At 37.6% G+C, this 26908-nt stretch overlaps 1 protein-coding gene across 1 annotated transcript in view; it reads left to right on the plus strand.

Annotated features, from left to right (window-relative positions):
- The window catches only part of TM9SF2 (transmembrane 9 superfamily member 2), a 65337-nt gene that overhangs the window by 22558 nt on the left and 15871 nt on the right, over nt 1-26908 (plus strand). The window contains exons 3-11 of the mRNA XM_045445073.1: nt 538-631; nt 7079-7206; nt 12437-12566; nt 13572-13696; nt 15020-15131; nt 17084-17163; nt 18374-18482; nt 21108-21240; nt 24373-24492. Of these exons, the coding sequence (XP_045301029.1) occupies nt 538-631; nt 7079-7206; nt 12437-12566; nt 13572-13696; nt 15020-15131; nt 17084-17163; nt 18374-18482; nt 21108-21240; nt 24373-24492 (1031 nt within the window). The remainder of the gene's footprint in view (nt 1-537; nt 632-7078; nt 7207-12436; nt 12567-13571; nt 13697-15019; nt 15132-17083; nt 17164-18373; nt 18483-21107; nt 21241-24372; nt 24493-26908) is intronic.

Genomic DNA, 26908 nt, shown 5'->3' on the forward strand with positions numbered 1-26908 from the left:
GAACCTTATAGCTGACTGATTATGGCTTCTTCACAATTCTCTGCTCTCTAGGGTCTGTCTTGCCATGCTTCTCATGTTGGAATGTGTTAGCCATTGTATAGGGATGAGGCATAAACCCAGGGAACTTTGACATATCTTCCTGAAATGTTATTATTAATTAAAGCTTTGGATTAGAAAGTTAGAACAAAAGGGAGATAAGTTAATGGAAAATTTGCTTGAAGAAGAAAGATACCAGTTTTATCATTGGAATGAACAAAAATAAGTATATTGTGTTAACTTTTTAAATTCTGTAATTTACATCTTCATAAAAGATATTTACACATCAAAGTTTTCTCGGGCATAATTTTCTGACGTTTTGCTTTTTTGCTTTGGGGAGATGTACATGGAACTTGGAGTGTGAATATATTTCTTATTCAACTACTAGAGCTACTGGAATGATCAGTACTTAATTTCTGCCCTCTAGATTGAATAGGGGCTTGATATGTCATTGTTTCCTTTTATGTGTAAAAGCTTAAATACCTTCCCCCCCCCCCCCAGGTTTGATTTTTGCCAAGCATCAGAAGGAAAACGCCCATCTGAAAATCTTGGTCAGGTGTTATTTGGGGAAAGAATTGAACCTTCACCATATAAGGTTGGTATTCAGTGTGACATAGAGGTCATTTAGTTGTTCCTTTCTTTCTCATTCATTCTTTTTTCTTTGTTTTTTCCTTACAGAAAAGCCTAAGATAACTTAGCTGTTATATCTAAAGAGGATTTCATTTCTCTTTTAGCTCTGGGAATAATTTTTTTTTTTTTTAATTTTTTTTTTTTTTTCAACGTTTATTTATTTTTGGGACAGAGAGAGACAGAGCATGAACGGGGGAGGGGCAGAGAGAGAGGGAGACACAGAATCGGAAACAGGCTCCAGGCTCTGAGCCATCAGCCCAGAGCCTGACGCGGGGCTCGAACTCACGGGCCGGGAGATCGTGACCTGGCTGAAGTCGGACGCTTAACCGACTGCGCCACCCAGGCGCCCCTGGGAATAATTTTTTAATGTTACGGCTTAGAAGGATCTCTCTCCTCATGATATGTCACGGATAAATTTGTCTTAACAAACATTCATGTATCAGTTGTTGTTTTTTTTTTAATTTTTTTAACATTTATTTTTGAGAGACAGAAAGAGACAGAGCATGAGTGGGGGAAGGGCAGAGAGAGAGAAGGAGACCCAGAATCTGAAGCAGGCTGCAGACTCTGAGCAAGCTGTCAGCACAGAGCCTGATGCAGGGCTTAAACCCACAAACTGCGAGATCATGACCTGAGCCGAAGTCAGATTCTCAACCGACTGAGCCATCCAGGCCCCCCTCATATATCAGTATTCTAAATGATAAGTTGGTGGCCTAAAGGATAAGTCTCAAGACGCCCTTCCTTATGTTACAAAGGGACCAGAAACCCAGGCCTCCGTCATGAAAAGTTGCCGCAGCTGCTCCACATCTCCTACTCCCTCTTTGGGAGTATTCATATATATTTACCTACTCTCTCCTAGCAAGTATAGCACTACCTGGGTTCCCTCATTGGGGGTTTTGGGAAGCTAACCTTTCTCTTTTGACCATTGAAAGTATATTTGGAATGTTCTTGGTATATTTTTAGAAACCAAACTAAGCACAATATAAGATATTATCTTCAATGTATGTACTCCATCATCACCCAGAATTACTCCTTTTTTTTTAGTTTATTAAAAAAAATTTTTTTTAATGTTTATTTTTGAGAGAGAGAGTAGGGGAGGGGCAGAGGGAGGGTGAAACACAGAATCTGAAGCAGGCCTCAGGCTCTGAGCCGTCAGCACAGAGCCGGACACAGCGCTCAAACCCACAAACCACAAAATCATGACCTGAGCTGAAGTCAGATGCTTAACTGACTAAGCCACCCAGGCACCCCTATTTATTTATTTTGAGAGAGACAGAGAGAGTGCAAATCAGGGAGAGGCAGGGAGAGGGAGAAGGGGAGAGAGAGAGAGAGAGAAAGAAAGAGAATCCCAAGCAGTCCCCACACTGTCAGGACAGAGCCCGACGTGGGGCTTGATACCAAGACTGTGAGATCATGACCTGATCCAAAATCAAGAGTTGGATATTCAACTAACTGAGCCACCCAGGCGCTCCCTAGAATTATTCTTTTAAATCTGTGAACACTTAAGCCTATTTTTCTTCCGTGTTGTGCAGTACCCTGTTCATTTTACATCTTTTCCCCCTGCTACACAAAGAATGGTGCTCACTCTCTTTTAGAAAAATTAAACTAGTTTATCATAACAATGTATCACCATATAAAAACTTAAATGATGCAGAATAATATGAAATGAAAAGTAAGTCTTTCTCCCCCTACCCCCAGTTTTACATCACAGTTTTTTTTTTTTAATTAAAAAAAAATTGTTTTTTTAACATTTATTCATTTTTGAGAGACAGAGACAGAGCATGAGTGGGGAAGGGGCAGAGAGAGAGAGGAAGACACAGAATCTGAAGCAGGCTCCAGGCTCAGAGCTGTCAGCACAGAGCCCGACGTGGGGCTCGAACTCACGAACCGTGAGATCATGACCTGAGCCGAAGTCGGATGCTCAACTGACTGAGCCACCCAGGCGCCCCATTACATCACAGTTTCTTATTAATCTTTCCTGAAATTTCCCATGTACTTACAACCATATATAAATAAAATTAGACTTACTTGTTTATGATTTAACATATTATTCTGCACTGTGAATTTTTCCCTTAAGTCTCTACTTTGGACATCTCTCTGTATTCATTTTAATTGCTGTAACTTGACTCCAGGTTTTATTCCCCAGGCTAATTCCTCTCTCAGTGTCTCATCCTTGTCTTCTACGACTTAGACCCTATGGTTAGCTGCCTTCTCTGCTTCTCACTAAGCACTGCCATCTATTTTCTTTGGCATTTCATTGTGCTGAGCGTCTGTCCAGCAAATCCCCAAACCTAGAGTTGTCCCACTACCCACCTAATCCCCTCTAACACTACACTACACTGGGAAAAGACGCATAATTGTGCAAGTTTAGTCCACGTTAAGTATACGATTGTACAGTTTTCAACCATAAGTCCTCTTAAAATAATTATAATTTAAAAATTTCTACCCTAAAGATGCCCGTAGTTTAAAATTTTTTCAAAGACAGATTTGAAGGCATATGGGATGAGGCCACTGGGAAGGAAGGAGCTCAAAGTATATGGACATGGGTATTACTGTGCCGGGCAAGCATATTAATTGTGTATCATCTTAATTGTGTATCACTCCCTGATGTGATATTTTGAAAGATTACTTTGGAAGTTATTGTACTGTTTTTATAGTAGAGGGTGATTTTCAGGCATATTTATTAAATTATACAATCAACTTAAGATATTCCTGTGGTGCCTCAGCCCCATCATTCTGTTTAGTTATGCCTTTGCCTTGAGAAATAATGGAAGGAAAGAGCATCAGTAACATCGTCAGTGAACTTGAGGGACAGCAGGAGTTTCTTGCAGTAAACAGCTCATAGCAGGTTGCAGATAAACAGAGGAAAGGCCAGCAAAATATTCAAACCCCGGAAGAAGTTTGTCCCTTTGGGGAAGAATTTAAGGGCAAATTCTGTCCATGGTAGGTTCCCTCCAGGTTATATTTATTTACAGGAAAAGACAGCCTTGCTTATGCAAAGGACCCTTCTTCTAGGCCTAGTACTTTGCACATTTAATTTTGAACCAGGAGTTGAGGTAAAATAGAACAGGAGTGCTTTAAAATGGAGAGACGTGCATCTCACATTTTGTATGAGTTTCCTAGAAGTTTTTAGGATCAAGATTTGTGCTAAAACAAAATCCTTAAGTCCCCCAAGCTTAAAGAGACAGAGTAGGCATTTCTTAAGACTAAGGCATAGGTAAACAGAAACATGGGGATAAGAGATTAGATTTTCATTCAAGTCAGCCATAAATGCAATGACTCATATTTTTCAGTATTGATTCAGTATTCTTTGTCTTTTATTTTCATAGAATTTTGCCTTATTTTTTAACGTTTATTTTTGAGAGAGAGAGAGAGCGAGAGAGAGCGAGCGAGCATGAGTCGGGGAGGAGTAGAGAGAGAGGGAGACCCAGAATCTGAAGCAGTCTCCAGGTTCTGAGAGCTGTCAGCACAGAGCCTGGCATGGGGCTCAAACTCACAAACTGTGAGATCATGACCTGAGCCAACTCCGATGCTTAACCACCTGAGCCACCCAGGCACCTCTTATTTTGCCTTATTTTAGATCTGCAGTAAAAACAATGGTAACAACCAGCAACAAAACAAAACCTCAAATCTGCTTTGCTGTCTTTTATCTATGACTGCTGTTGAGGTCAGGAAAACAAGATTGTGTGTGTTATGTGAAGCTGGAGCCACATTCTCAGGGTCATAGACTCATCCCAGATCTAACCAGTCATCCATATTTATTTACTCAGTTAGTATGTTCGTGCCAGGCACTGTGGTAGGTATGGCATGCAGCAGTGATCGGAGACAAAAATCTCTGTCCTCATGGACCTTATATTCTGATGAGGAGAAGGAAACAAAATGAATTATTAAAGTACATACTGTGTCCATTGCTGATGGAAAAACTATCAAAAATAAGTCAGGGAAGGTGAATGAAGAATTGGCAATTTTAATTGGGCCAGCAGAAGTCTTGCTGAGTGAGAAGGTAACATTCGAGCAAAAGACCTGAGGCAAGTAAAGGAGTGAACCATGTGAATATCTGGGGGAATGTTCTCTGTGAAGATAGCAGCACATGCACCCGTTCTAAGATGTGAGCTTGCCTGGTGGGCTGAAGGTACAGAAATAGTTGGTGTGACTTGAGCGAGTGAGCAAGATAGAGAATAGCAGGGAATGAGGGCAGAGAAACAGTGGGACCATATCACATAGGAACTCCTAGGCCACTGTAAAGACTTTGGCTTGTATATCTGAGCAAGATGGTTAACACTGAAGGATATTGAGTAGGCTTAAATTTTAACAGGATCACTAGGGCTGCTGTGTTGAGGAGGACCATGGGAGAGCAAGGAGAGAAGCCAGGAGACTGGTTAGGAGGCTGACAGAATAGTAGAGATATGTATGAACCGATAATAGCTCAGACCATGGAGTATAGGAGTAGGTGTTGTGTTGTCAGAATCTCAAAAGCTGGCTACATTTTGAAGGTGGGGTCAGTACAACAGAATTTGCTAAGGGATGGCATGTGGGGTGTGGATTTCCTGTTTTCTAGAATGGGACAGTCTGGGAAGAGCAGGTTTGGGGGGAATGGGAAATTAGGCATTTAAATAGAGATGTAAACACTTGAATATGTGTCTGGCATTGGAGGAGGGGTTCAGTCTAGATATATACATTTGAAAATCATCATTGGTGTAAAAATCAGTGTATCAGGAACTCATGAGATCCCCAAGGGGGTGTGGGTATAGATAATGAAGAGGAGGATTCCAAGGATTGAGCCTTGGGGCACTTGGTGTTACTAGGTGAGGAAGATGAGAAGGATTCAGCAAAAGAGACTACCTCAAAGGTGGGAGGATTACATGAGTTAATAAATGCTTATTATGATGATTAAGCATCCTCTCTAGTTTTACTATTTTCCTTCACAGTTGAACACAGAGTTGACTTGCCTAAACCCAGTAAGCACTGGATGGAGGCGTAAGATTTGCCACTTTTAGTGTAATAGCAATGTCTATGCTGAATGTAAATTTGACACTTACCCTCTAATTCCTTAGTATGTATACTTCTTTTTTTCATTTTCCTCCCTTTAAAAAGGAACTTACAAGGTGTATATAAGGTTAAGAATATTAGATAATTGCACAAACATTGCTACATTTACAGAAGTAGCAATGTAGACAAAACTTAACTCTTAGCTGACAGGTGGCAGCAGTGGGCTGCGCTTGAAGCTCTCCTCTGCCAGCTCCTGCACAAAAACTGGTTTAGGTGTTTTAATCATGTGCAAAGGATTGAACTGCTTAAAAGTGAAACATATGCAAGGTTTTTTTTTTTTTAACTCCATGTAATAAAGTTTGAGTTTATTGAATGGTATACAATTACAGACTATATATAGTTTAATAAATTACAGCCTTTAGAAAACTAGGGAATACTTTTTTAATTTTTTAATGTTTATTATTTTTGAGAGAGAGAGAGAAAGAGACAGTGCAAGCGGGGGAGGGGCAGAGAGAAAGAGAGACACAGAATCTGAAAGGCTCCAGGCTCTGAGCTGTTAGCACAGAGCCTGACATGGGGCTCGAACCCACGAGCCGTGAGATCATGACCTGAGCCCAAGTCAGAGGCTTAACCGATCGAGCCACCCAGGTGCCCCAGAAATACGTTTTTAAAATGAAGACATAAGCGGATCTTGATAAAGTAAACTTACATTATGCAGTATGTTATGAATACCATTATTTTTACACATGAAATAAGTCCTAGGCTCCAAAATTGGAGGACTCCTTAGTGTTTTAACTTTTAAATTATCAATTTTTGTTTAAACCTTATTTGTTTCAATTTTATTTAAATAAGATCATGAAAATTGACAGTCTTTTCAAATGTGTGTAAAAAGAGAAGCACATTTACCCTGAGTTTTAGACATCCAAATTTGACTTTTTCTTGTGTCATCACAGTCTATTACTTACTGCTGAATCTCTGTTACCTGGCTCATAGGGGGCACTTAACAAACATCCATCAAATGAATATATGGGCATAAAAACTTGTCTGCTTATTACTAGAAAGCCTTCAACTCCATAATTTCAAAACATCAGAGGCCATTACTATAGAAGAACTGATGTTCCATTTTGTTCTACATGTGGTTTTTTTTCCCCTTTTAAGGTTCATTTACATTTAAAAGGTGAGTGGATTCACATTATTGAAAATAAAAATAAAAAATGTTACTTATCAAAAGAAAAATTGATTTAGATTTTTAGAGAAATAGATAAAAATTTAAATGTAATTGAAGTATGAGAAATTTTACAATATTTATTATCAATATTAATGCACTGAAGTAATTTGACAAGACTAGTATTTTTACTCTGCTTATGGCATAGGTGTGAAGGACCTAGATATTTTTTAATTTGCTTTTCACTTTATTTTAATACAGTTTACATTTAATAAGGAGGAGACCTGCAAGCTTGTCTGTACAAAAACATACCATACAGAGAAAGCTGAAGACAAACAAAAATTAGAATTCTTGAAAAAAAGCATGCTACTGAATTATCAGCATCACTGGTAAGACATGGAGATTTTGGACTGTTGGTATTTTCCTTTTCTAGATGAAACCTCTGTTTCGTTGACTGTATAAATTACTTCATTAACTCTGTAAAATATAGCAAATCCGTTGATTTTTTTGTTGATAGTAATAGCATGAAGTCTGACTTTTAGGTGCCAAGGATTACTAAGGTTGACAGCTTAAAGTATCATCTTTTAACTGCTTAGATTACTGTAATATCTGGTACTTCTTTTGGTTCCTAGACCTGGTACCTAGAGTACTTCTTTTTTTCACATGTATTTAATAGGAACATATTCATGCTTTGGGGAAAGGACCTGGATCAGTCATCTAGAAAAATACTGTTATTTTATACTTGGAGGCCTTAAAAAAGACCATGGGAAAACAAACTTGAACCTCATTTAATGTTTGATACATAGCATCTGCTTCAAATAAAACAGTTACATTTTGAGTAACCTGTTTTTTATTTTATACACTGTGATGTTACATTAACTAGGTCTTTACCAGTTTGTGTTGCTATCAAAAAGCATTTAAACCTATTTTATTTTTGCTTCTAAAGTAGTTGACTCAAAAAAATAAGGTAGTATTGACTCTTTATACATAATTCAAATGTAGAATATTTTTAAAAGGGTCTGAAAATCCAACTTTTGAAGTATGATCATTATTCTTCAAGATAATTTTGCTGACAAATACCTTACTCTGTGTGGGGTTCTAATTTACATATGTTTTGCCTCTTCTAAAAAGTATAAGGTACTGGAGATAGTGAACAAGAAGCCTGTCTTCATGTACTTCCTCTTGAATGTTTATCCTATCAGTATCTCATGCTCACTTGCCCAGTGCAAGGGAGGTTAGGAACCATTCATCTCAGTTTGACATGCCCAGACCCTGTGGCTCAAATACTGTGGTTGGAGCCTGCCATTCTATCTTGCCCCCTAAAAGTCCTAAGAGAGGGGCAACCTTGGGTCACCTGCCCATCCATGAACTAGTCTGTAATTAGGGGAATTCATTCTGATTGGCCAGACCTTGATAGAATCTGTTTCAGTCTGCTAAACCAGATGGGAACAAGTTTCTCATAGCAGGACACCGTTGGAATAAGGAAGGACACTTGCCCATTACACTTGTGTCAGCTTCTTCCTCTTTTAAGCCTCAGTGCAAACAAGAACTTGAAATCTCCTCATTTCTTTGGTACTGTGAGAATACTATGTAATTGCTGAATCAGTGTAAGTTGGGTACATTTGCTTATTCATAAGTAATTGAAATTTTCCTTGGTATTTTCAGTTTGCTTCAAATTGTTAACAGCCTTCAAAATGATATCTAAGGCTCAGTTTTTAGAGTTTCATATTAGCCTCATTCACCTCCGTTTACTCTAGGAGGTGTAAACATTTAGAGTAATAGCTACTCTATTCGTTTAGCTATTAATAGCTACTCACTTGTTGACAGAATAAAGAATGACTTCAGGCCTATAGGTGATTTTTAGTTATTTCTTCTACCCTCTGTTCTTGGAATACTGTCAAGAAGCTTGCTCCTAAAGATAATAGAAGCACCTCTTCTTCAGTAGCTTAGAAATATTTTTAACTAATTTATGATGGAATTAACATAAGTACTCTTTGTTGCCAAAATGCATAATAAAAAGAATAAACAATTTAAAATAGTTTATGAAGTTAGCATTTGATAATGAAATTGATTCAGTAATTTGTGATAGGTATATCAGTTGCAAACTTACGCTATATTCTGCCTAAAAAATTTGAAACTTGCTGGTGATTAATCATTTTATTGTTGTATCAGAAGAGTTTATGATTTCAGGTCTGAAACTATTAGCCAAACTCTAAGCTGTATCACAAATATATCGTCTGGTAATTGTGGACAGTGGACTTAAGTCTTTATTATTATTATTATTTTTTTTAATGTTTATTTTTGAGAGAGAGAGAGACAGAGTGAGAGTGGGGGAGGGGCAGAGAGAGAGAGGGAGACACAGAATCTGAATCAGGCTCCAGGCTCTGAGCTGTCAGCACAGAGCCTGATGCAGGGCTCAAATCCACAAACCACAAGATCATGATCTGAGCGAAAGTCGGACACTTAACCAACTGAGGCATCCAGGCACCCCTGGGCTTTAGTCTTTAAATGTTTTTTAATGTTTATTTATTTTTGCGAGAGAGAGAGAGCGAGCGAGCGTGAGCTAGGGAGGGGTGGAGAGAGAGACACCCACAGAATCTGAAGCAGGCTCCAGGCTCTGAACTGTCAGCACAGAGCCCTACACAGGGCCTGACCCATAACCCATGAGATCTTGACCTGCACTGAATGAAGTCCAACGCTTAACTGACTGAGCCACTGTGCCCCTGGGCTTTAGTCTTTAAATCAGTACATTACACATTTGGAAAATGTTGGTTCACATTGATAATTTAGTTGAACCCTAAGTTGAGTACATTTCTGTCTTTGACTTACTTCAGAAAGTTTTTACTGTGTAACTTGATTTTCAGCATAGATACCAGAGTTGATAGAGATAAAATAGCATGAACCTTTAGAAATCTGAAAGACCTTTAAAAGTATAGTGTTATGTTACGGAATTTTATTGTGAATGTAGCACTTCTTATTAACCTTTGCACTGAGACATTTGGGGAGAGCATAATCATTTTCTAAATTATGAAACAATATATATCTGTGAAAAAACACAAGCAGCGTAGGAAAGTATCAAGTAAAAAGCAAACATCTTCTACCACCCTCAACTTCTTTAATCCTGTTCCCCAGAGGTAGCAGTATTATTTCTCATGTGTTCCCAGATATTCTGTGCATATGCAGGCATATAACAGGAATGTACCTGTTTAAAATAGTGCAACTGAAGTATTGTACATATTATTCTGCAAACTTGCGCATTTCTTTTCAGAACATCTGGGCATTTGTCATGTAAAAGCACATCTGTAGACCTGTATCTACCTTATTCTTTTCATAATTGTGTAGTATTACATTGCATGAATGAACTGTAGTTTTTTCCCCCATGACGTTTTTAACCTTACTACCTTTTAAACAATTACAATAACCGAATATTAGCTAATAAGCCAACCCATTTAGAGAACGGTTAATTAAGAATAGTTACTTTTCTTATCTAAATTGACAAATACTTTTAATTCATAATTTGGGATGTTGGAACACAATTTGAGGATTTTCTTGCCGTATTCTGTCCCGAGCTACTTCTTGATTCTTGAGACTAGTGTTTTGATACTAGCGCCAGGCACCGAATTCCCTTCAGCTGTGCTCTGCATGGTTTGTGCTTATACTTCTTGCCCAAATTTCCAGGTGTTTGTGACATTTTATTTATAAAAGTATAATTATATAACTAGGTATCACAGTACTTACGTTTTCTAGCTTATTGGACAGAGAGGGGTCTTTGAAGGTATTTTAGTCTAGTGAGTTCTAATCCTGGATCTCAGCAAGCTAGCAGTGGGAGAATGTTTTTAAAAATTCAAAATCCTAACCAATAGTGTAAATGTACCCATGTTAAAACTATATAGAATAACTTAAATGCCAAGCTTCTTTGCTTTTCACTACAATTTTCTGAATATATTGTGATAACATGGGTTATTCTGTTCTGATCGGAAACTCTGGGAATTTAATTTATTGGGGAAAAATTATTAGTGGATGAGGCTTCATTAATAGAAGTGTTTTATATGGAGCCCATGGAGGGTAAAGGAGAATAATGGAAAGAAGTCCTAGATGGTAAAAAAAAAAAAAAAAAAAAAAAAATTGGGGCCAACCTTTATCCTTTTGAATCCTTCTTTTTCACTGTGAAGATTAAAAATAAGATTTTTAGTATTTTTGGTGTTATAAATTTAAATAAGTACTACTCCCTAACTTAGCAAGGCAGTAATTGAAAATTATATTCTTTAAATTTTATTACATTTATTTCCAAGTGTTTGTTGTTCTTTTTTTAAATGCTTCCTATTACCAGGAAAAGGTTATTGTGTCAAGGCATTATGTAAATGATAAACTTAGGATGCTTGCTTTAAAAAAGCCTAAATTGCTGCTTAATTTCTCTTTTTATAGCTAGCACTGTAATTTTTATGTAGTACTTTCTCTGTGATGAAAGCATAAAGATATTATAATTAATATATTGTATATATTCATTGATTGCATTTCATCCTCTATCTAAAAAATTAAAGCAATTAACTGATTGTTTAAGCTACCAAAAAATCTGAATTATTTATTTTATGTAGCAGTGCTTTTATACTTCTAATATTTTATAGTCTTTTCATGGGAGCTGCTAGCCTGCTGGCTATAATAATAAGCAACTTAATAGTGAAGGTGATTCTAAAATTTGGTATATTGGGTACTATTAAATAGCATTTAAATGTGATGAGACATGTTTTATTAGGTCATTAATGTACACCTTGGGTGCATATAGAATCATAATTTTACTTCCTAAGGCATACATTAATTAACAAATAAAACATGCCCTGGAGTCATCTTATGACTGTAATATAGCTAGTATATTTTTAGTAATATTTTTTAATTTGTATCCTGTAGTGTGCTCTTGGCATTTGGGGACCACATGCTCGGACTTAATGTAGTTTAGACAGTGCTACAGAATCTTATTCTTTTATTCTTTATTTTTATCCCGTTTTTAAAAAAGTTCTTTGTCACTATAGCACTTTAAATTTTTGTTTCTCTGGTTTTATAGCAGCATTTCTTTTACACATAAGTTGGATTTACACAGCTTAATAGATTAAGACTGTAATTTTCACTTTTTCACTGGCCCTTAAGTTGAATATTTTTCCATCTTGCAGTTATGTTCTTCCCCTTTTTATTGAATTACCTAGTAGTAAAGGACATTTGCTTCTATGCTGTTCCATTAAATTGTTCCCAAGGAACTAGATACATTGCTTTGCACCTAATTTAGAGCTTTTGAGTGTTCTGCGAAAGGTAAATTATACTCAATGGATCTACATAGTGATATTAAATTAGCAACTGCAGTAAATTAATTTATAAAACTCTCTTTCCTGTATACATTTATAGTTTCAATGAAGCTATAAAGTCTTTTTCTTCACTACAGCATATCAAATATTGGCATAATGCTATTGCCTATGAAATACTACATTTTATCAAAATTCTTTTGTTGTAGTTTTGACATCTGAAGGCATTTATAGATATCTAAATTCTATGAAGTCATAACACAGCTTTGAGCAGTATTTGTTAGTCATGTTTGATGATTTCTAACTTGACTTTTATTTCTGTGCTTAGGATTGTGGATAATATGCCTGTAACATGGTGTTATGATGTAGAAGATGGTCAGAGGTTCTGTAATCCTGGATTTCCTATTGGCTGTTACATTACAGATAAAGGCCATGCAAAAGATGCCTGTGTTATTAATGTAAGTTCGTGAAAAAAACCTCTATGCTACTTTTTAAAAATACGTTTTTTTTTGGTAGAAGGATTCAGTCTTTACCTGGACAAAATTGGTTACATTCACATGTCTGAAGCACAATTACTTAGATCTTTGACTTAAGCCAGATTAACAATATATAAATTTAACTCTAGCACTAAATAATTCAGATTCAGTTCAGCATTCACTGAGTGTCTGTTACATGCTAAGCACTAGGCTAAGGGCTAGGACTTTGTACGTTCTGACTCTATTAAAAGTTAGACGCATAAATCTTATATATATTAAAAAAAAGGTTACTGGAGTGCCAAAAAGACCTCATTACAAGCCCATGAAATTTGTATTACAAATTCAAGTCCATAAAATAATATATTGCAAGAGTTTAGTATTATACCTTTTCTTAAAAAGTAAATGCCTTTATAGCCATTCTTTTATATTTAAAAACAATAATAAAGATGTTACTATAGAAAGTATTAAAATTATTGGGGATGTGTATTAAATTTTGTGTAATCAGGTCAACCTGATTTAATCTCCTAGTATGACCTGGTAGTAGAAGTTAGCATCAGCTTGATCATGAAACTGGTTTGGCTAATGCTTTTGGGAGAGTTGACTACACACACTTAAATTATTTAGGTTGTGGGTTTAGTCTGAAGTTATAAGTTTCAATTTTGAAATGTGTAAGTTTTGGTATGCTCATAACATTTAATATTCTAAAATTTATTTTGTTAGTTTTATCATAAGTGGAAAGATAGAAAATATTAGATGTGTTCTTTTTAACAGGTATTTATGTGTAAGAATTAAAATATTAAAGAAGCATAATTTGTACTCTGCCAATTAATTTTGGCTTTTGGAGAGTTTCAGCTTAAAACTTAAACGTTTTTATAAGGAAGGACTAAAACTCTGTCCTAGCTCAAATTTTCCTACTTGTGCCTCATGTTAAAGTTTTGTTTTGACTCTTGTGCAGCCAGTTTTCTACCTTTAAGTTTTGTTCCACAGTCAGAATTCCATGAAAGAGATACATTTTACATCTTCAACCATGTTGACATCAAAATATATTATCATGTTGTTGAAACTGGGTCCATGGGAGCAAGATTAGTGGCTGCCAAACTTGAACCAAAAAGGTAACTATACAAATAGATAAAAAGTGAATAAATGAGGGATGCCTGGCCAGCTCAGTCCCCAGTCAGAAGAGCATGTGACTCTTTATCTTGAGGTCATGAATTTGAGCCCCACATTGGGTGTAGAGATTACTTTAATTAAAATACAAAGGGGTGCATGGCTGGCTCAGTCAGTGGAGCATGTGACTCCTTATCTCAGTCATGAGATTCAAGCCACATTTTGGGCATAGAGCTTACTTTAAAAAATTAAATGAAAATAAAATAGTAAATAAGTAAATAAATGTGAGTGAAATTATTCCCAAAGAATCAATATTTGGGACCCAGTTAACTTTTAAAAAAATCAGTATTCTGGCATATAATCTGACATTCAGTATTGATTTTACTAAACCTCCCTTTAGTGTGATTTGTTACTGAGTTGTGGGTTGTCCAGAGAAGCCATATAAATATATTTTTTTTCCTGTTATGGTAAGTAGTCAAGCCAAAGTGTCTTTTTGTTCTGTTTTTCAATCAGGAAGTTTTGACAGCTTTTCTGTGTCAGCCAGGAATGGAGAATGTGAGTGGTTGGCGCAGCATTCCCTCTTTTGGTGGAAAAGCACTGCGTCCAATATTTGCAACTTGACCTCTCATCAGATGCCCAAATGAGCCGATTTCTTAAAGTAATCTCTACACCCAACGTGATCTTGAGCTCAAGAGTTCCATGCTCTAATGAGTGAGCCCACTGGGTGCCCCCTAAATGGGCTGATTAGTGCCATCATTTCTAAAGTCTCCTTGCAGTGTTAGATGCCAGTATGTGACAAGTCAGTGAAAGAGCATCTCTTCAAGTTGTCAATATTTTTAGTGTGAAAGTACCTATCAGTTATTTGTGAGATCCCTTTTTTGATGGAGCATTCCATTTTTTTTTCATGACTTCCCCTCAACCCCCCCCCCCCCCATTGAACTAGTCTTTTTCCCATGCTACTGTTGGTTAAGAAATGCATGCCATTATTGGATGGCAGTTAATTTAAATTCCCTCAGTGTTTGTTTTTATTGTTTTAAGATATTTAATGTTCTTCATGTATAGTGAAGTTTGTTTCTAATTTTGAAACAAACAAAGGTTTGTTTAGAAACAAACAAAAGTTTGTTTCTAATTTTGAATAATAATTTACATATACTTACAACTAAGCCCATTATTTATATAAAACAAATATTTGTACTATTAAATGTGACATGAATAATTTCACCCTTGACTATCACTACCATTGTAAAATACATACAAAATCTGTAACATTTACCCCATTTTTTCAACTGTACTTTATCAGCATCTTGCCAAAATGTTTCCTCCCACAGCTTCAAACATACCCATATAGATAAACCGGACTGCTCTGGACCCCCCATGGATATAAGTAACAAGGCTTCTGGGGAGATCAAAATTGCCTATACTTATTCTGTTAGCTTCCAGGTGAGTTTGTTTTTATCTCTAGTGTAACTCAGAAATTCTAAATTCATACTATGTAAACTAATTAAAAATATTAATGATTAACCTTGTCAAATACATAAGCTTTTAATGAGCTGATTTGGAATAGTTTGTCAGTGCACCAGGCAACATAATCACACTAAAAACTAAGTGTCCATTTAAATGAGAAGTATGGTTGATTAGAGAATTGAACCTGATTAAATGTTAAGTCATAAGAGATACATAGAAAGCAAAAGGTAGAAAAAGAAAATAGACGTAGAGGTCGGTTGGGGCATTTGGATGACTCAGTGGTTAAGCATCCAACTTCAGCTCAGGTCATGAGCTAGCTCACAGTTTGTGAATTCGAGCCCTGCGTTGGGCTCTTTGCTGTCAGCAGAGTCGGCTTTGGATCCTCGTTCCCCTTCTGTCTCTGCCCCTCCACTCATTCCCTGCCTCCCGCCCACCAAAAAATAAATAAATAAACCTTAAAAAAATCTTTAGTGGCACCTGAGTGACTCAGTCGGTTAAGTGATTGTTGGTTTTGGCTCAGGTCATGATCTCACAGCAAGAGTTTGAGCACTACATTGAGCTCCATGCTGACAGTGCAGAACCTGCTTGGGATTCTGTCTCTCTCCCTCTCTGCCCCTCCCCATGCACGTTCGTTCTCTCTCTCTCTCTCTCTCTCACTCTCTCTCCCTCTCTGTCTCTCTCAAAATAAGTAAATAAACTTTTTTAAAAAAATCTTAAAAAAAAGAAGGACACCTGAGTGGCTCAGTCAGTTGAGTGACCATCACCAGTTCAGGTCATGATCTCACAATTCGTAAGTTTGAGCCCCACATGGGCTTAGCACAGGGCCCACTTCGGATGTTCCGTCCCCTTCTCTCTCTGCCACTTCCCTGCTCATGCTGTCTCTCAAAAATAAAACGTTAAAAAAATTTAAAAATAAATAAAAGAAACAAGAAAAGAAAGAAAACAGGCATAGAAGGTGGTATGAAAATGTCAAAGATTTATGCAACAGGCATTTGGGAGAGCAACACTTTTTTCTTTTAAAGTTTATTTTTGAGAGAGAGCAGGAGCAGGTGAGGGGCAGACAGAGAGGAGAGAAAATCCCATTCAGGCTCCACCTGCGCAGAGCCTGACACAGGGCTTGAACCATGAGATCATGACCTGAGCCAAAACCAAGAGTCAGATGCTTAACACAACTGAGCCACCCAGGTGTCCCAGCAACACTATTTTTAAGTCTGGATTAATATAAACTTTGAGAATTTCCTGATGGTAGATGATTTATATAGGTTCTTTGGGAATTCAAGGAAGTGCTTTCATTAATGGAGAAGTTTCTTAGGGAAGTAGAAGTTCATTTTATGAGAATCTTAGGCAGTATTCCTCCTCTTTTTTTAATAAACTGTCTTGCCAATTGAATATAGTTGAGACATTTACTCTCCCTTTATAGTGTGTAATTTTGCAAGCCTAGTGCAAGAAACACTGTATATTTCTTTTTAGGTATTAAGAGTTCATTGTGGGTGATACCTGCCAGATGCTCAGTGTATCTAAATTATGACTCTGGTATCTCATTGACATGGATAGATGACATCAAAGAGCATAAAGAATAAGTTATGCCACTCAATTTTCTGAAAAAAATGAATACAGCTCTAAATTTTGATATCTAAGTTAAACTTTTACTAGTTAAAATTTAAAGCAAGACTTTTAAAAAATACAGGTAACTAGGGACTTTTAGGAATTCTTACTGTTTTTATTTGCTGCTTAATCTCATTTTGATTTTCCCCTAGACTTGAGTTAGAGCTAAACTCTCTAAAACTCCTGACTAAACCAAGTTATGATAATGAGAAATTACATTTGTTAACTGAATGGAAGGTCAAGCTTTGAGCAGAAATGTTTGGATTCTTAATATACTTTGTCAGCAAATGCTTAAAGAGTTTTGTTTTGTTTTATCCCCCTAGGAAGATAAAAACATCAGATGGGCTTCTAGATGGGACTATATACTGGAATCTATGCCTCATACCCACATTCAGTGGTTTAGGTAAGAGTACAGAGTTAATCCACTTTATGCTTTGTGCTTGTTCTGTGTTTTGTCCCTTTGAATATCACTTTCACTCTGTAATCCTCTCCAGTTATCCAGAAGTCTGCGCTTTTGAATTGGATAGACTTGTGTTCAATCCTGGCTTTAAATCATTGGTTGTAAGTCGGTCCAGGCCACCCAGTTTCTCAGAGTCCATTTCTTTATGTGGAGTTACCTGCTTCACAAGACTGTTCTGAGGATTAACAGAGATAATGAAACAGAGCATCTGAGCACCTTACTGGAAGTGGAAGAGTGCTCAATGAACAGAAGCTACTGCTCATGTTATGTCTACTTATAATTACGCTCTCTTCAAAGCATGATTCAAAATTTTTGTCTGGAAAGCTACTCATGGTGCCATCACTCTTTTTCCTATTTTGTTGACTGCCTTTTGACACTCATTATTGAATAAATTTGTTATAATTTCTTGAAGATACAGACCTTTGTTGGTCCTTGCAACATTACATTTATATGGGCATAGTGGTTATTTACTAATAATGGCCATAGACAAAAAAACTTGTAGTTCTTGGGGCGCCTGAGTGGCTCAGTGGTTTAAGCGTCTGACTTCGGCTCAGGTCATGATCTCACAGTTCCTGAGTTCAAGCCCCGCATCGGGCTCTGTGCTGACAGCTCAGAGCCTGGAGCCTGCTTTGGATTCTGTGTCTCTCTCTCTCTCTCTCTCTCTGCCTCTCCCCCGCTTGTGTGCTCGCTCTCTCTCTCTCTAAATAAACATTAAAAAATTTCTAGTTGGGGCGCCTGGGTGGCGCAGTCGGTTAAGCGTCCGACTTCAGCCAGGTCACGATCTCGCGGTCCGTGAGTTTGAGCCCCGCGTCAGGCTCTGGGCTGATGGCTCAGAGCCTGGAGCCTGTTTCCAATTCTGTGTCTCCCTCTCTCTCTGCCCCTCCCCCGGTCATGCTCTGTCTCTCTCTGTCCCAAAAATAAATAAACGTTGAAAAAAAAAAATTTCTAGTTAACAAATTATGATAAGATTATTATGATAATTATATAAACTTCTGTATCCACTAGAAGGACACATAACAGAGCACAACTCATTGAATCTGTTGGATTTTTAGTCAAATTTTGATTTTGATCAATGTTGTTGTAATGTGCCTGAATAAACATTTTGAAAAGGAAATGAAGCTACAGATTAATCCTGACATGCTTATTCCTACAGTATCATGAATTCCCTGGTCATTGTGCTCTTCTTGTCTGGAATGGTGGCTATGATTATGCTACGGACACTGCATAAAGATATTGCCAGGTATAATCAGATGGATTCTACGGTGAGTGAAACATTTGAACTGTTCTCTAGTCTTCTGAGAGTAGTTCTTATTTTGTTCTTTGGAAAAGTTGAAATAATAGCTTTAGACAGAATCTGCCTCTAAAACATTCTTCTCGAAAGTTACCCTGAATTCACATTTTCAAATAAGAAGATGATCCTTAAGAGTTGGTATTCCTGGGGGCGCCTGGGTGGCTCAGTCGGTTGAGCATCGACTTAGGCTCAGGTCATGATCTCGTGGTCTGTGAGTTCAAGCCCCGTATTGGGCTCTGTGCTGACAGCTCAGGGCCTGGAGCCTACTTCTGATTCTGTGTCTCCCTCGCTCTCTGCCCCTCCCCCGCTCATGCTCTGTCTCTCTCTCTCAAAAAAAAAAAAAGAGTTGGTATTCTAGTATATGTGTTGCCGAAGCGAACACAAAAGAGTTGGTATTCTATAGGGGCGCCTGGGTGGCTCAGTCAGTTAAGCGTCCAATTTCGGCTTAGGTCATGATCTCATGGTTCGTGGGATTGAGCCCCATGTCAGGACTGTGCTGATAGCTCAGAGCCTGGAGCCTGCTTTGGATTCTGTGTATGTCTCTCTCTGCCCTGCCCCACTCGTACTCTCTCTCTCTCCCAAAAATAAATAAAAAAAAGAAACATTAAAAAATATTCTCTAGAGGTCTTCTCTAGAAATTTAGTCACTCTAGCACTCAGAGCTGCACTGCTCACAGCTCCAGTTCTGTCCCTTCTATTCATGTATGTCCTGTCACCTCTCTCAGTCTTCATTCCCAGCATGCCCCCAGTTTGTGAAACAGCAAAGCTGAGTGGAATAACTCCCAGGCAATTTTTATTTGTGTGTTTAATTTTTCAAAAGTAATTTTAACTGAATTTTATCATTTCAACCTTTTGGTATATTCAAAGTAATTTAGTGTCCCAACCTCATTTATTCTCAAAGTGTATTTTTTTTAATTTTCATTTTTTTATTTTTTTAGAGAGAGAGTGTGTGCAAGCAGGGGAGAGGGGCAGAGGGAGAGAGAAAGAATCTTAAACGGGCTCCACTGATGAGAGGCTTGATCCCATGACCCTGAGATCATGACCTGAGTTGAAATTTGAGAGTCGGATGCTCTACCGACCAAGCCACCCAAGTGCCCCTCAAAATATTTTAAATTGGGGGCACCTCGTGGCTCAGTTAGTTAAGCATCCAGTTCTTAGTTTCGGCTCAGGTCATGATCTCGTGGTTCGTGGGTTCAAGCCCCACATTGGGCTCTTTGATGACAACGCAGAGCCTACTTGGGATTCTCTCTCCCTCTTTCTCTGCCTTCCCTCACTCATGTGCTCACTCTCTCTCTCTGTCTCTCCCTCAAAATAAGTATATACTTGGAAAAAAAAGAATTTTAAGTTGTATAATGTTTTACATTTTATACTTTTTCATTTTATAGCAATTATTTCCACAGGACTCATAGTGACTTGTAATGAATACAAAAAACTCAGATTTTATGTTTTCTTTTCCTGATTTCTTGGCTTTTTCTTCTCAACTTTTCTGTCCTATTCTAATTAGAAAAAGAACATGCTAATATTTATTGTCTTTTTAGCATTTCCACCCTAAAGTCTCTTTTTCATTATTTTTATTGATTATTAAATATTAAAATTTCAGAATACTCTCTCATAATTAGCAATTTCAAATGATTGCTCAGCTAATGGTTTTTTTTTTTCTTAATTTGTACAGAGGTGCCATGGGATACAGGCCAGGGCGACCCTGCTTCCACTTTTTCCTCTTCCATTCCTTTTTCCTCCCTTATTGTAGCGGTCAGAGCAGATCTGTTCAGATAGAACTCAGATTGTTTCACTCCTGTTCACAGCCCTCCAGTAGCTTCCCATTTCACTCAGCATGAAAGCCAGAGTCTTTACAGGCTAGTGTTGGTTCTGTTGAAATATTTTAGAAGTAGAGCTGAGGATTTGTTGAAGAACTGTATTCAAGGTGTTAAAAGAAGGAATCAAGGAGGATTCCAGGGTTTTGGGGACTGAACAGCGGGCAAGATGGAGCTTCTACAGGGTTGAGGGTGGCCTGCAGAAAGAGCAAATATAGATGGGGAGAGAAAATCCATTCAGTTGTGGTTAATTCTGTTCAGGATGCTTGTTAAATAACCAAGTGGAACTGTTTTTAGGCAATTGTATATGTATATCTGAGATCAGGGGAGCAGTTAGGGCTGGTGACACAAACTTCTTCATATGCTCATATTTAAGCCTACTGTACCTGGCAAAGTAGTCATGAAGTCTAATACCATTTGCTCATTTTGGAGATTAATAGACGTAGATGGGAAAGGGTAGAGTGTGAGTAAAAATTAAGTCATCAATTTGGATCATAAAGTTTGACTAGAACTAGGTAAGTATCACATTATCTTTGTATTTTTTTTTAAAGTTTTTCAATGACTGTATTTATGGAACTTAACATACAACATTCCTTTAAAAACAATTCAAGAAAACTATATAAAGCTCTGAGTCAAACTTTATAACATAAAGCTTAGGAATAGAAATAAATATTAACATTTGTAAGTTTAAAAAAAATTTGTATCAGCATATTCACCAGTGAACAAACTGTATAGCTGTTTTGGTGACCACATATCAATTAAACAAGTTCATTCCCTTTTTAGGAGGATGCCCAGGAAGAATTTGGCTGGAAACTGGTTCATGGTGATATATTCCGTCCTCCAAGAAAAGGGATGCTGCTGTCAGTCTTCCTGGGATCAGGGACACAGATTTTAATTATGACTTTCGTGACTCTATGTAAGTATTAAGTGACAATTAAAAAATAGAAAATACTTTCTCTAAATAATTTAGAAAAACAGTTCTCATAAGTGAAGTAGCTAGACTAGATTGTATCTAAGAGTACTTTTGGCTTTTACATGTGTGTGCTCTGGCTATACGTTTCTTGGGGCAGTGTTAGCTGTGCTGGAAAACTGTGACTTCATATCTCCTTTACAGCTGCACAGAGACCAAGCCTTTGTCAAGGAGTTGGAGCTGGAGATGATTAGGTACCTGAAGACCATCTGGGTCTGAGTCTGGGTGGCTTGGAACCAGGGTCATGTAGGATGACTGTCCCATGCCACCAGGAGCAGTAGGATCAGGATTCCAGGATGTTTTTGGCTTCTACTGAGAGAGACCAAAAGAAAAAGAGGAACTTTCTTTCTGTAGCTTTGTTCCAGAGAGATCTTCCCACACAAAAAATAGCTCCTCCTTGTGCCACCTGAAAATCTTCAGAGGTGTTATTACTTAAATGTTTGTCAATTAGGACAACTTTTTTTTTTTTTTTTTAAGTGTTGGTTTATTTTTGAGAGGGAGGGAGGGAAGGAGAGGGTCCAAAGCTGCACTGAGGGTCTCAAACTGCACTGAGAGTGCAGAGCCCAGGGTGGGGCTCAAACCCATGAACTGTGAGATCATGACCTGAGCCAAAGTCAGACGCTTTGGATGAGTCACCCAGGCAACCCTAGAACAACATTTAAAAAAAAAAAAAAAATAGCTCCTCCTCCCCCCCCTCCCCCTTAGAGTTATTGGTTAGCCTGGGAATACAGTATTTTTTCAGTTTTTCCTAATTGTGAGAGAAAAAAAATGTTCATGGAATTTTCTAAATTTTGCTTTTATTTCCCTTATGTTTCCTTTATTGGTCCTTCTACTGATGAACAGTAACAAATGAATTTTTACTATAAGTACATAAGTAAATGAAATAAATGAATTATTACTGGAAGAATTCAGAAACCACTGACCTTTTAATAATTTTTTTTAATAAAATGTATTGTCAAATTGGCTAACATACAGTATGTACAGTGTGCTCTTGGTTTTGGGGTAGATTTCTGTGATTCATTGCTTACATACAACATACATACATACAACAGTGAGAGTACATGAGTGAGGGAGGGGCAGAGGAAGAGGGAGGGGGAGAGAGAATCTTAGCAGGCTCTATGCCCAGCAAGGAGCCCAACATGGAGCTCCATCTCGTGACTGAGATCATGATCTGAGCTGAACTTAAGAGTAGGACATTAAACCGACTGAGTCACCCAAGTGATCCTAATAATTTTTTTTTTTTAATGTTTATTTATTTTTGAGAAACAGTGTGAGTAGGGAAGGGCAGAGAGAATGGGAGACACGGAATGCAAAGCAGGCGCCAGGCTCTGAGCTGTCAGCACAGGGCCCGATGCGGGGCTTGAACCCACGAACTGTGAGATCATGACCTGATCTGAAGTCGGAAGTTCAACCGACTGAGCCACCCAGGCACCCTGCTCCTAATAATTTTTTAATGAACATTTGTTCTTATGTTTGATTGCATATTAAATATATAATGCTAAAATCATTTTATGTTAATAAAATTGTTCCAAATTTTTATGATGGAATAACTATATAAATACTTTACAAAGAGGATTCACACTTCCAAATATCTGGCACCTGAATAAGTTTGAGAACCATTGATGTATACCTTTAGGTATACATCACTTTGAAGCCTAACCTGAAGATTAACTAGAACTAGTATCTTTATCTATTTAGATAAGGAGATACAACTATGATGGGGAGGGCTAAAATTCTTAAGTATATTATACTGAAGAGGGTAGGTTGGGAGAAGGCATCATGACAGAGGTTTGGACACAACCAGAGGATAGCGTGAAAGCTAGTTGGGGATCACTAGATCCCCAGAGAGCCAGGGTAAAGCTGGAGGAGCAGAATGGATGCCTTAGGATAAAATGTTGCTTGAAAATTTTATTGGGAGTTGCCTTCAGTCATCACCTGATCTTTGTTGGAGTCTGCTAGAAAATGAACTTGTAAGGAAGGAAAGTTTCAGAGCGCCTGGGGATCATTTTCCTTAAATGCTCAAATATGAACTCTCTCCTCCAGAACAGTCCATTTCTTAGTCTTGTGGGGATGGGAGAGGGGGATGCATTTTGGTTGAAAATCTGATCGGTTTCCTGCTGATCATGAGTTTCTAGTCTTGCCCCTTGGTTGGTGTTGATGAGAACGTGTGAGTGGACATGTGCCTCATTATGTATACCTCAGAGAAATACATGCTCCTGGGGTTAGAAAACCGCTTGAATTTCTTTCTGAGAAAAGTCATAACTTCTGAATTCCAGCTTAAAGCCAGGAATGTCTACAAATACAAGGTAGTATTTTTATTCTTATTAGGTAGGTTACATAAGGAAGAAAAATAAAACTAACCAATTAAATAAGGGGAGAAGCCAGAATTTCCCTGAGTCAATGACCAAGTCCTTCAGTAACTTGTGTTCAGAAAGCTAATAGTATTATGAAATGTTTTTTGTTTTATTCATTGATCAGATTCTATCTTGTCTCTTGTGTTTGAAGGTTATAGTTCTCACTCCAGAGGACCCAGTATTGTTTTTAAAGTGGGAATATTTCATGGTGGGAATGTCTATATTCATATTAATTTTAATGTTTATTTTTTATTTTTATTTTTTTGAGAGAGAGCATGAGTGGGGGAGGAGCAGAGAGAGGGAGACACAGAATCCAAAGCAGGCTCCATGCTCTGAGCTGGACTTGGGGTCTGAATGCACAAACTGCACGATCATGACCTGAGTCAAAGTTGGATGCCTAACCAACTGAGCCACCCAATTTTAAAATCTCAGAAGAGCTGAAGAATGGAAAGCACTCGTGAGCATCCAGTCAGCCTTCCCTGATGGCAGGAAAGGTGGGGTCTTGTGGACCCTACAAGAAGCATCCAAAGTAGAGATTGCTTTATTTATGATCCTATTGGTGAAGTACCTAAAAATAGTGCCAAGATTTAGCATGGCCATAGGTAAGATAGTGTATTCATGAAATTGTATTTGGTTTCTTGTTTAAAAAATGAAAGGGGTCTTCAGTCACTTCACAACAAAGGAAACTAATAAAATTTATAACTTAAAACTACTTATTTTTTAGTTTTCGCTTGCCTGGGATTTTTGTCACCTGCCAACAGAGGAGCATTGATGACTTGTGCTGTGGTCCTGTGGGTGCTGCTGGGCACTCCTGCGGGCTATGTTGCTGCCAGATTTTATAAGTGTAAGTAAAAGTCACCCTGACTGTCAGGCTAGGAACCTACTCTGCTACATCACTGCATCTGTTCTTGAAACAATATGTTTTATAGGTGTGAAAACGGATGGCCATCTCTAGATTTATTTGTTAAAAACTGTTTGAACAGTGAGGTAAGCAAATTTAGGTGTTGCTTATCCACAATCCCCCTTGTCCTTTTTCTTTTACATTTTGACAAAAGAGATTTGACTGAACAACTTAGATTTGCTACATTCATAGAAACATATATAGACTAATAAAGGAAGAAAGTATACTTATGAGTATCACTGATTTATTAACTAAAACAAGTAATACATATAGTAACACTTTTCTTACATAAAGAGGTTGTGCTTATAATTGCATCAATTTAATATTTGGAAAAATAGACTGTACTTAAACTAAGATTGCACTATTTTAAAGAGCCCTGAAGTAATTTAATTTGCTTTTATAATGTAATTAGTGGTAATCTGTTGTAGCCTTGCTTTCTAAAAGAAAAATAAAGTTGAGTGAAAAAAAAGCATCAGGGCCACAGAGTAAGGATGGGATATAACTAGATGACTAGAAAAAGCAGCTTTGCTAGGGGCAGTGAATGCCAGTGTTTGCTGTGGAATTCTGAAGTCTATCGAGATAGTCTCATAGCTAATCTGTAATTTAAAGTGACAGGGAGGAGGTAAAAAAAATCCTATCCTCTGAAAACTGTAAGACACTGATGAAAGAAATTGAAGATAATGGAAAGACATGTTCATGGATTAGAAGAAGTAATATTGATAAAATATTCATACTACTGAAAGCAGTCTACTGGTTCTGTGCATTCCTTATCAAAATACTAAGAGTATTTTTCACAGAACTAGAAAAAATAACCCTAAAATTTGTATGGAATCATAAAAGACCCTGAATATCCCAAGCAATCTGGAGAAAGAACAAAACTGGAGGTATCATGATCCAAGATTTCAAGGTACATGACAAAACGGTAGTATGGTACAGTACAGTATGGTGCTGGCACAAAAACAGACACACAGATCAGTGGAACAGAACAGAAAGCCCAGAAATAAATTCACACTTAATATGGTCAATTAATCTGCGACAATGAGGCAAGAATATATAATGGGAAAAAAAGACAGTCTCTTTAAAAAATGGTGCTGGGCAGCACATGGAAACTGGACAGCTACATGCAAAAGAATGAAACTGGGCTACTTTTTTGCACCATACACAAAAGTAGCCTAAAAAGGATTAAAGGCCTAGATGTGAGACCTAAAACCACAAAACTCTTAGAGAACACAGGCAAGTAATCTCTTTGACATTAGCCTTAGTGGCATATTTATGTTGTTTCCCCTGCCATTCCTCAGGCAGGGGAAACAAAAGCAAAAATAGAACTATTGGAACTATACCAAAATAAATATTATTGTCCATTTGCACAGTAAAACACAAATATCTCCTATGATTTTGCTTATGTAGAGTCTAAAAAAACAGAACAAACAAAAAAAATGGACCCTTAAATACAGAGAACAAACCGGTGATTGCCAGAGGGGAGGTTGTTGGGGAGATGGGTGAAATAGATGAAAAAGGATTAAGATGTACAGTTGTAAAATAAATAATTCACGGAGGTGAAAAATACAATATAGGAAATGTGGCCAGTAGTACTGTTGTGACAGATGGTGACTACACCATCATGGTGAACATCGAGTAATATATAGAATTGGGGGATCAGTTTGTTGTACACCTGAAACTAATATAACATTGTGTCAGTTATATACGTCAGTAATAAATTAGGGGGAAAAAAGGGCCCACCAAAAGCAAAAACAAACAAACAAAATGGAAGATGGGACAGAACTACGGTTGATGTGAAGAAGGTTTGAGGTAAAACACAGGTTACATAGGCAGCCCTAAAAGTGACGTTGGCTAGACTCAACTCCAAGTAGAAATATTTGTTAGAGTTTGCCAGGTACAGTGCTCTCTGAAAATGAGACGTGCTATATGTATGTGTGTCTGTGTTTTACTTTTTGTGTATTTTGTCCCAAGTTTTTTTTTCTTTTTCATCCTTTCCTAAAGGACAGACGGTTGTGGGTGTCACGTGTAGTTTAACACACATGAGCTGAGCCACAGTTGGACCCCTACCTCCCATGCAGCACTCCCTCTTTCTCAACCGTGCTGGCCTTCTTCCTGTATCTTCACACCTGCCCCAGGAACTCCCTGTGTCCTGTTCCCTGTGTGAGAAGCTCTAGCTCATGCTCCCTCCCAGCCCAGACGCAGTCCCTCTTTAACTCCTGCTCCATCCTTCAGATCCCCCAGCTGCCCATTAATCAGGCAGAACATTCAAGAGGTGCTGTCATGTGGCCCCAGTCACAAAATACTTCATTTTATAGAATCATTTCTAATGTTTCAAAAATATTATTCGAATTTTGATTGG

This window comes from Leopardus geoffroyi, chromosome A1 (assembly GCF_018350155.1).
Source record: "Leopardus geoffroyi isolate Oge1 chromosome A1, O.geoffroyi_Oge1_pat1.0, whole genome shotgun sequence".
Taxonomy (NCBI): Eukaryota; Metazoa; Chordata; class Mammalia; order Carnivora; family Felidae; genus Leopardus; species Leopardus geoffroyi.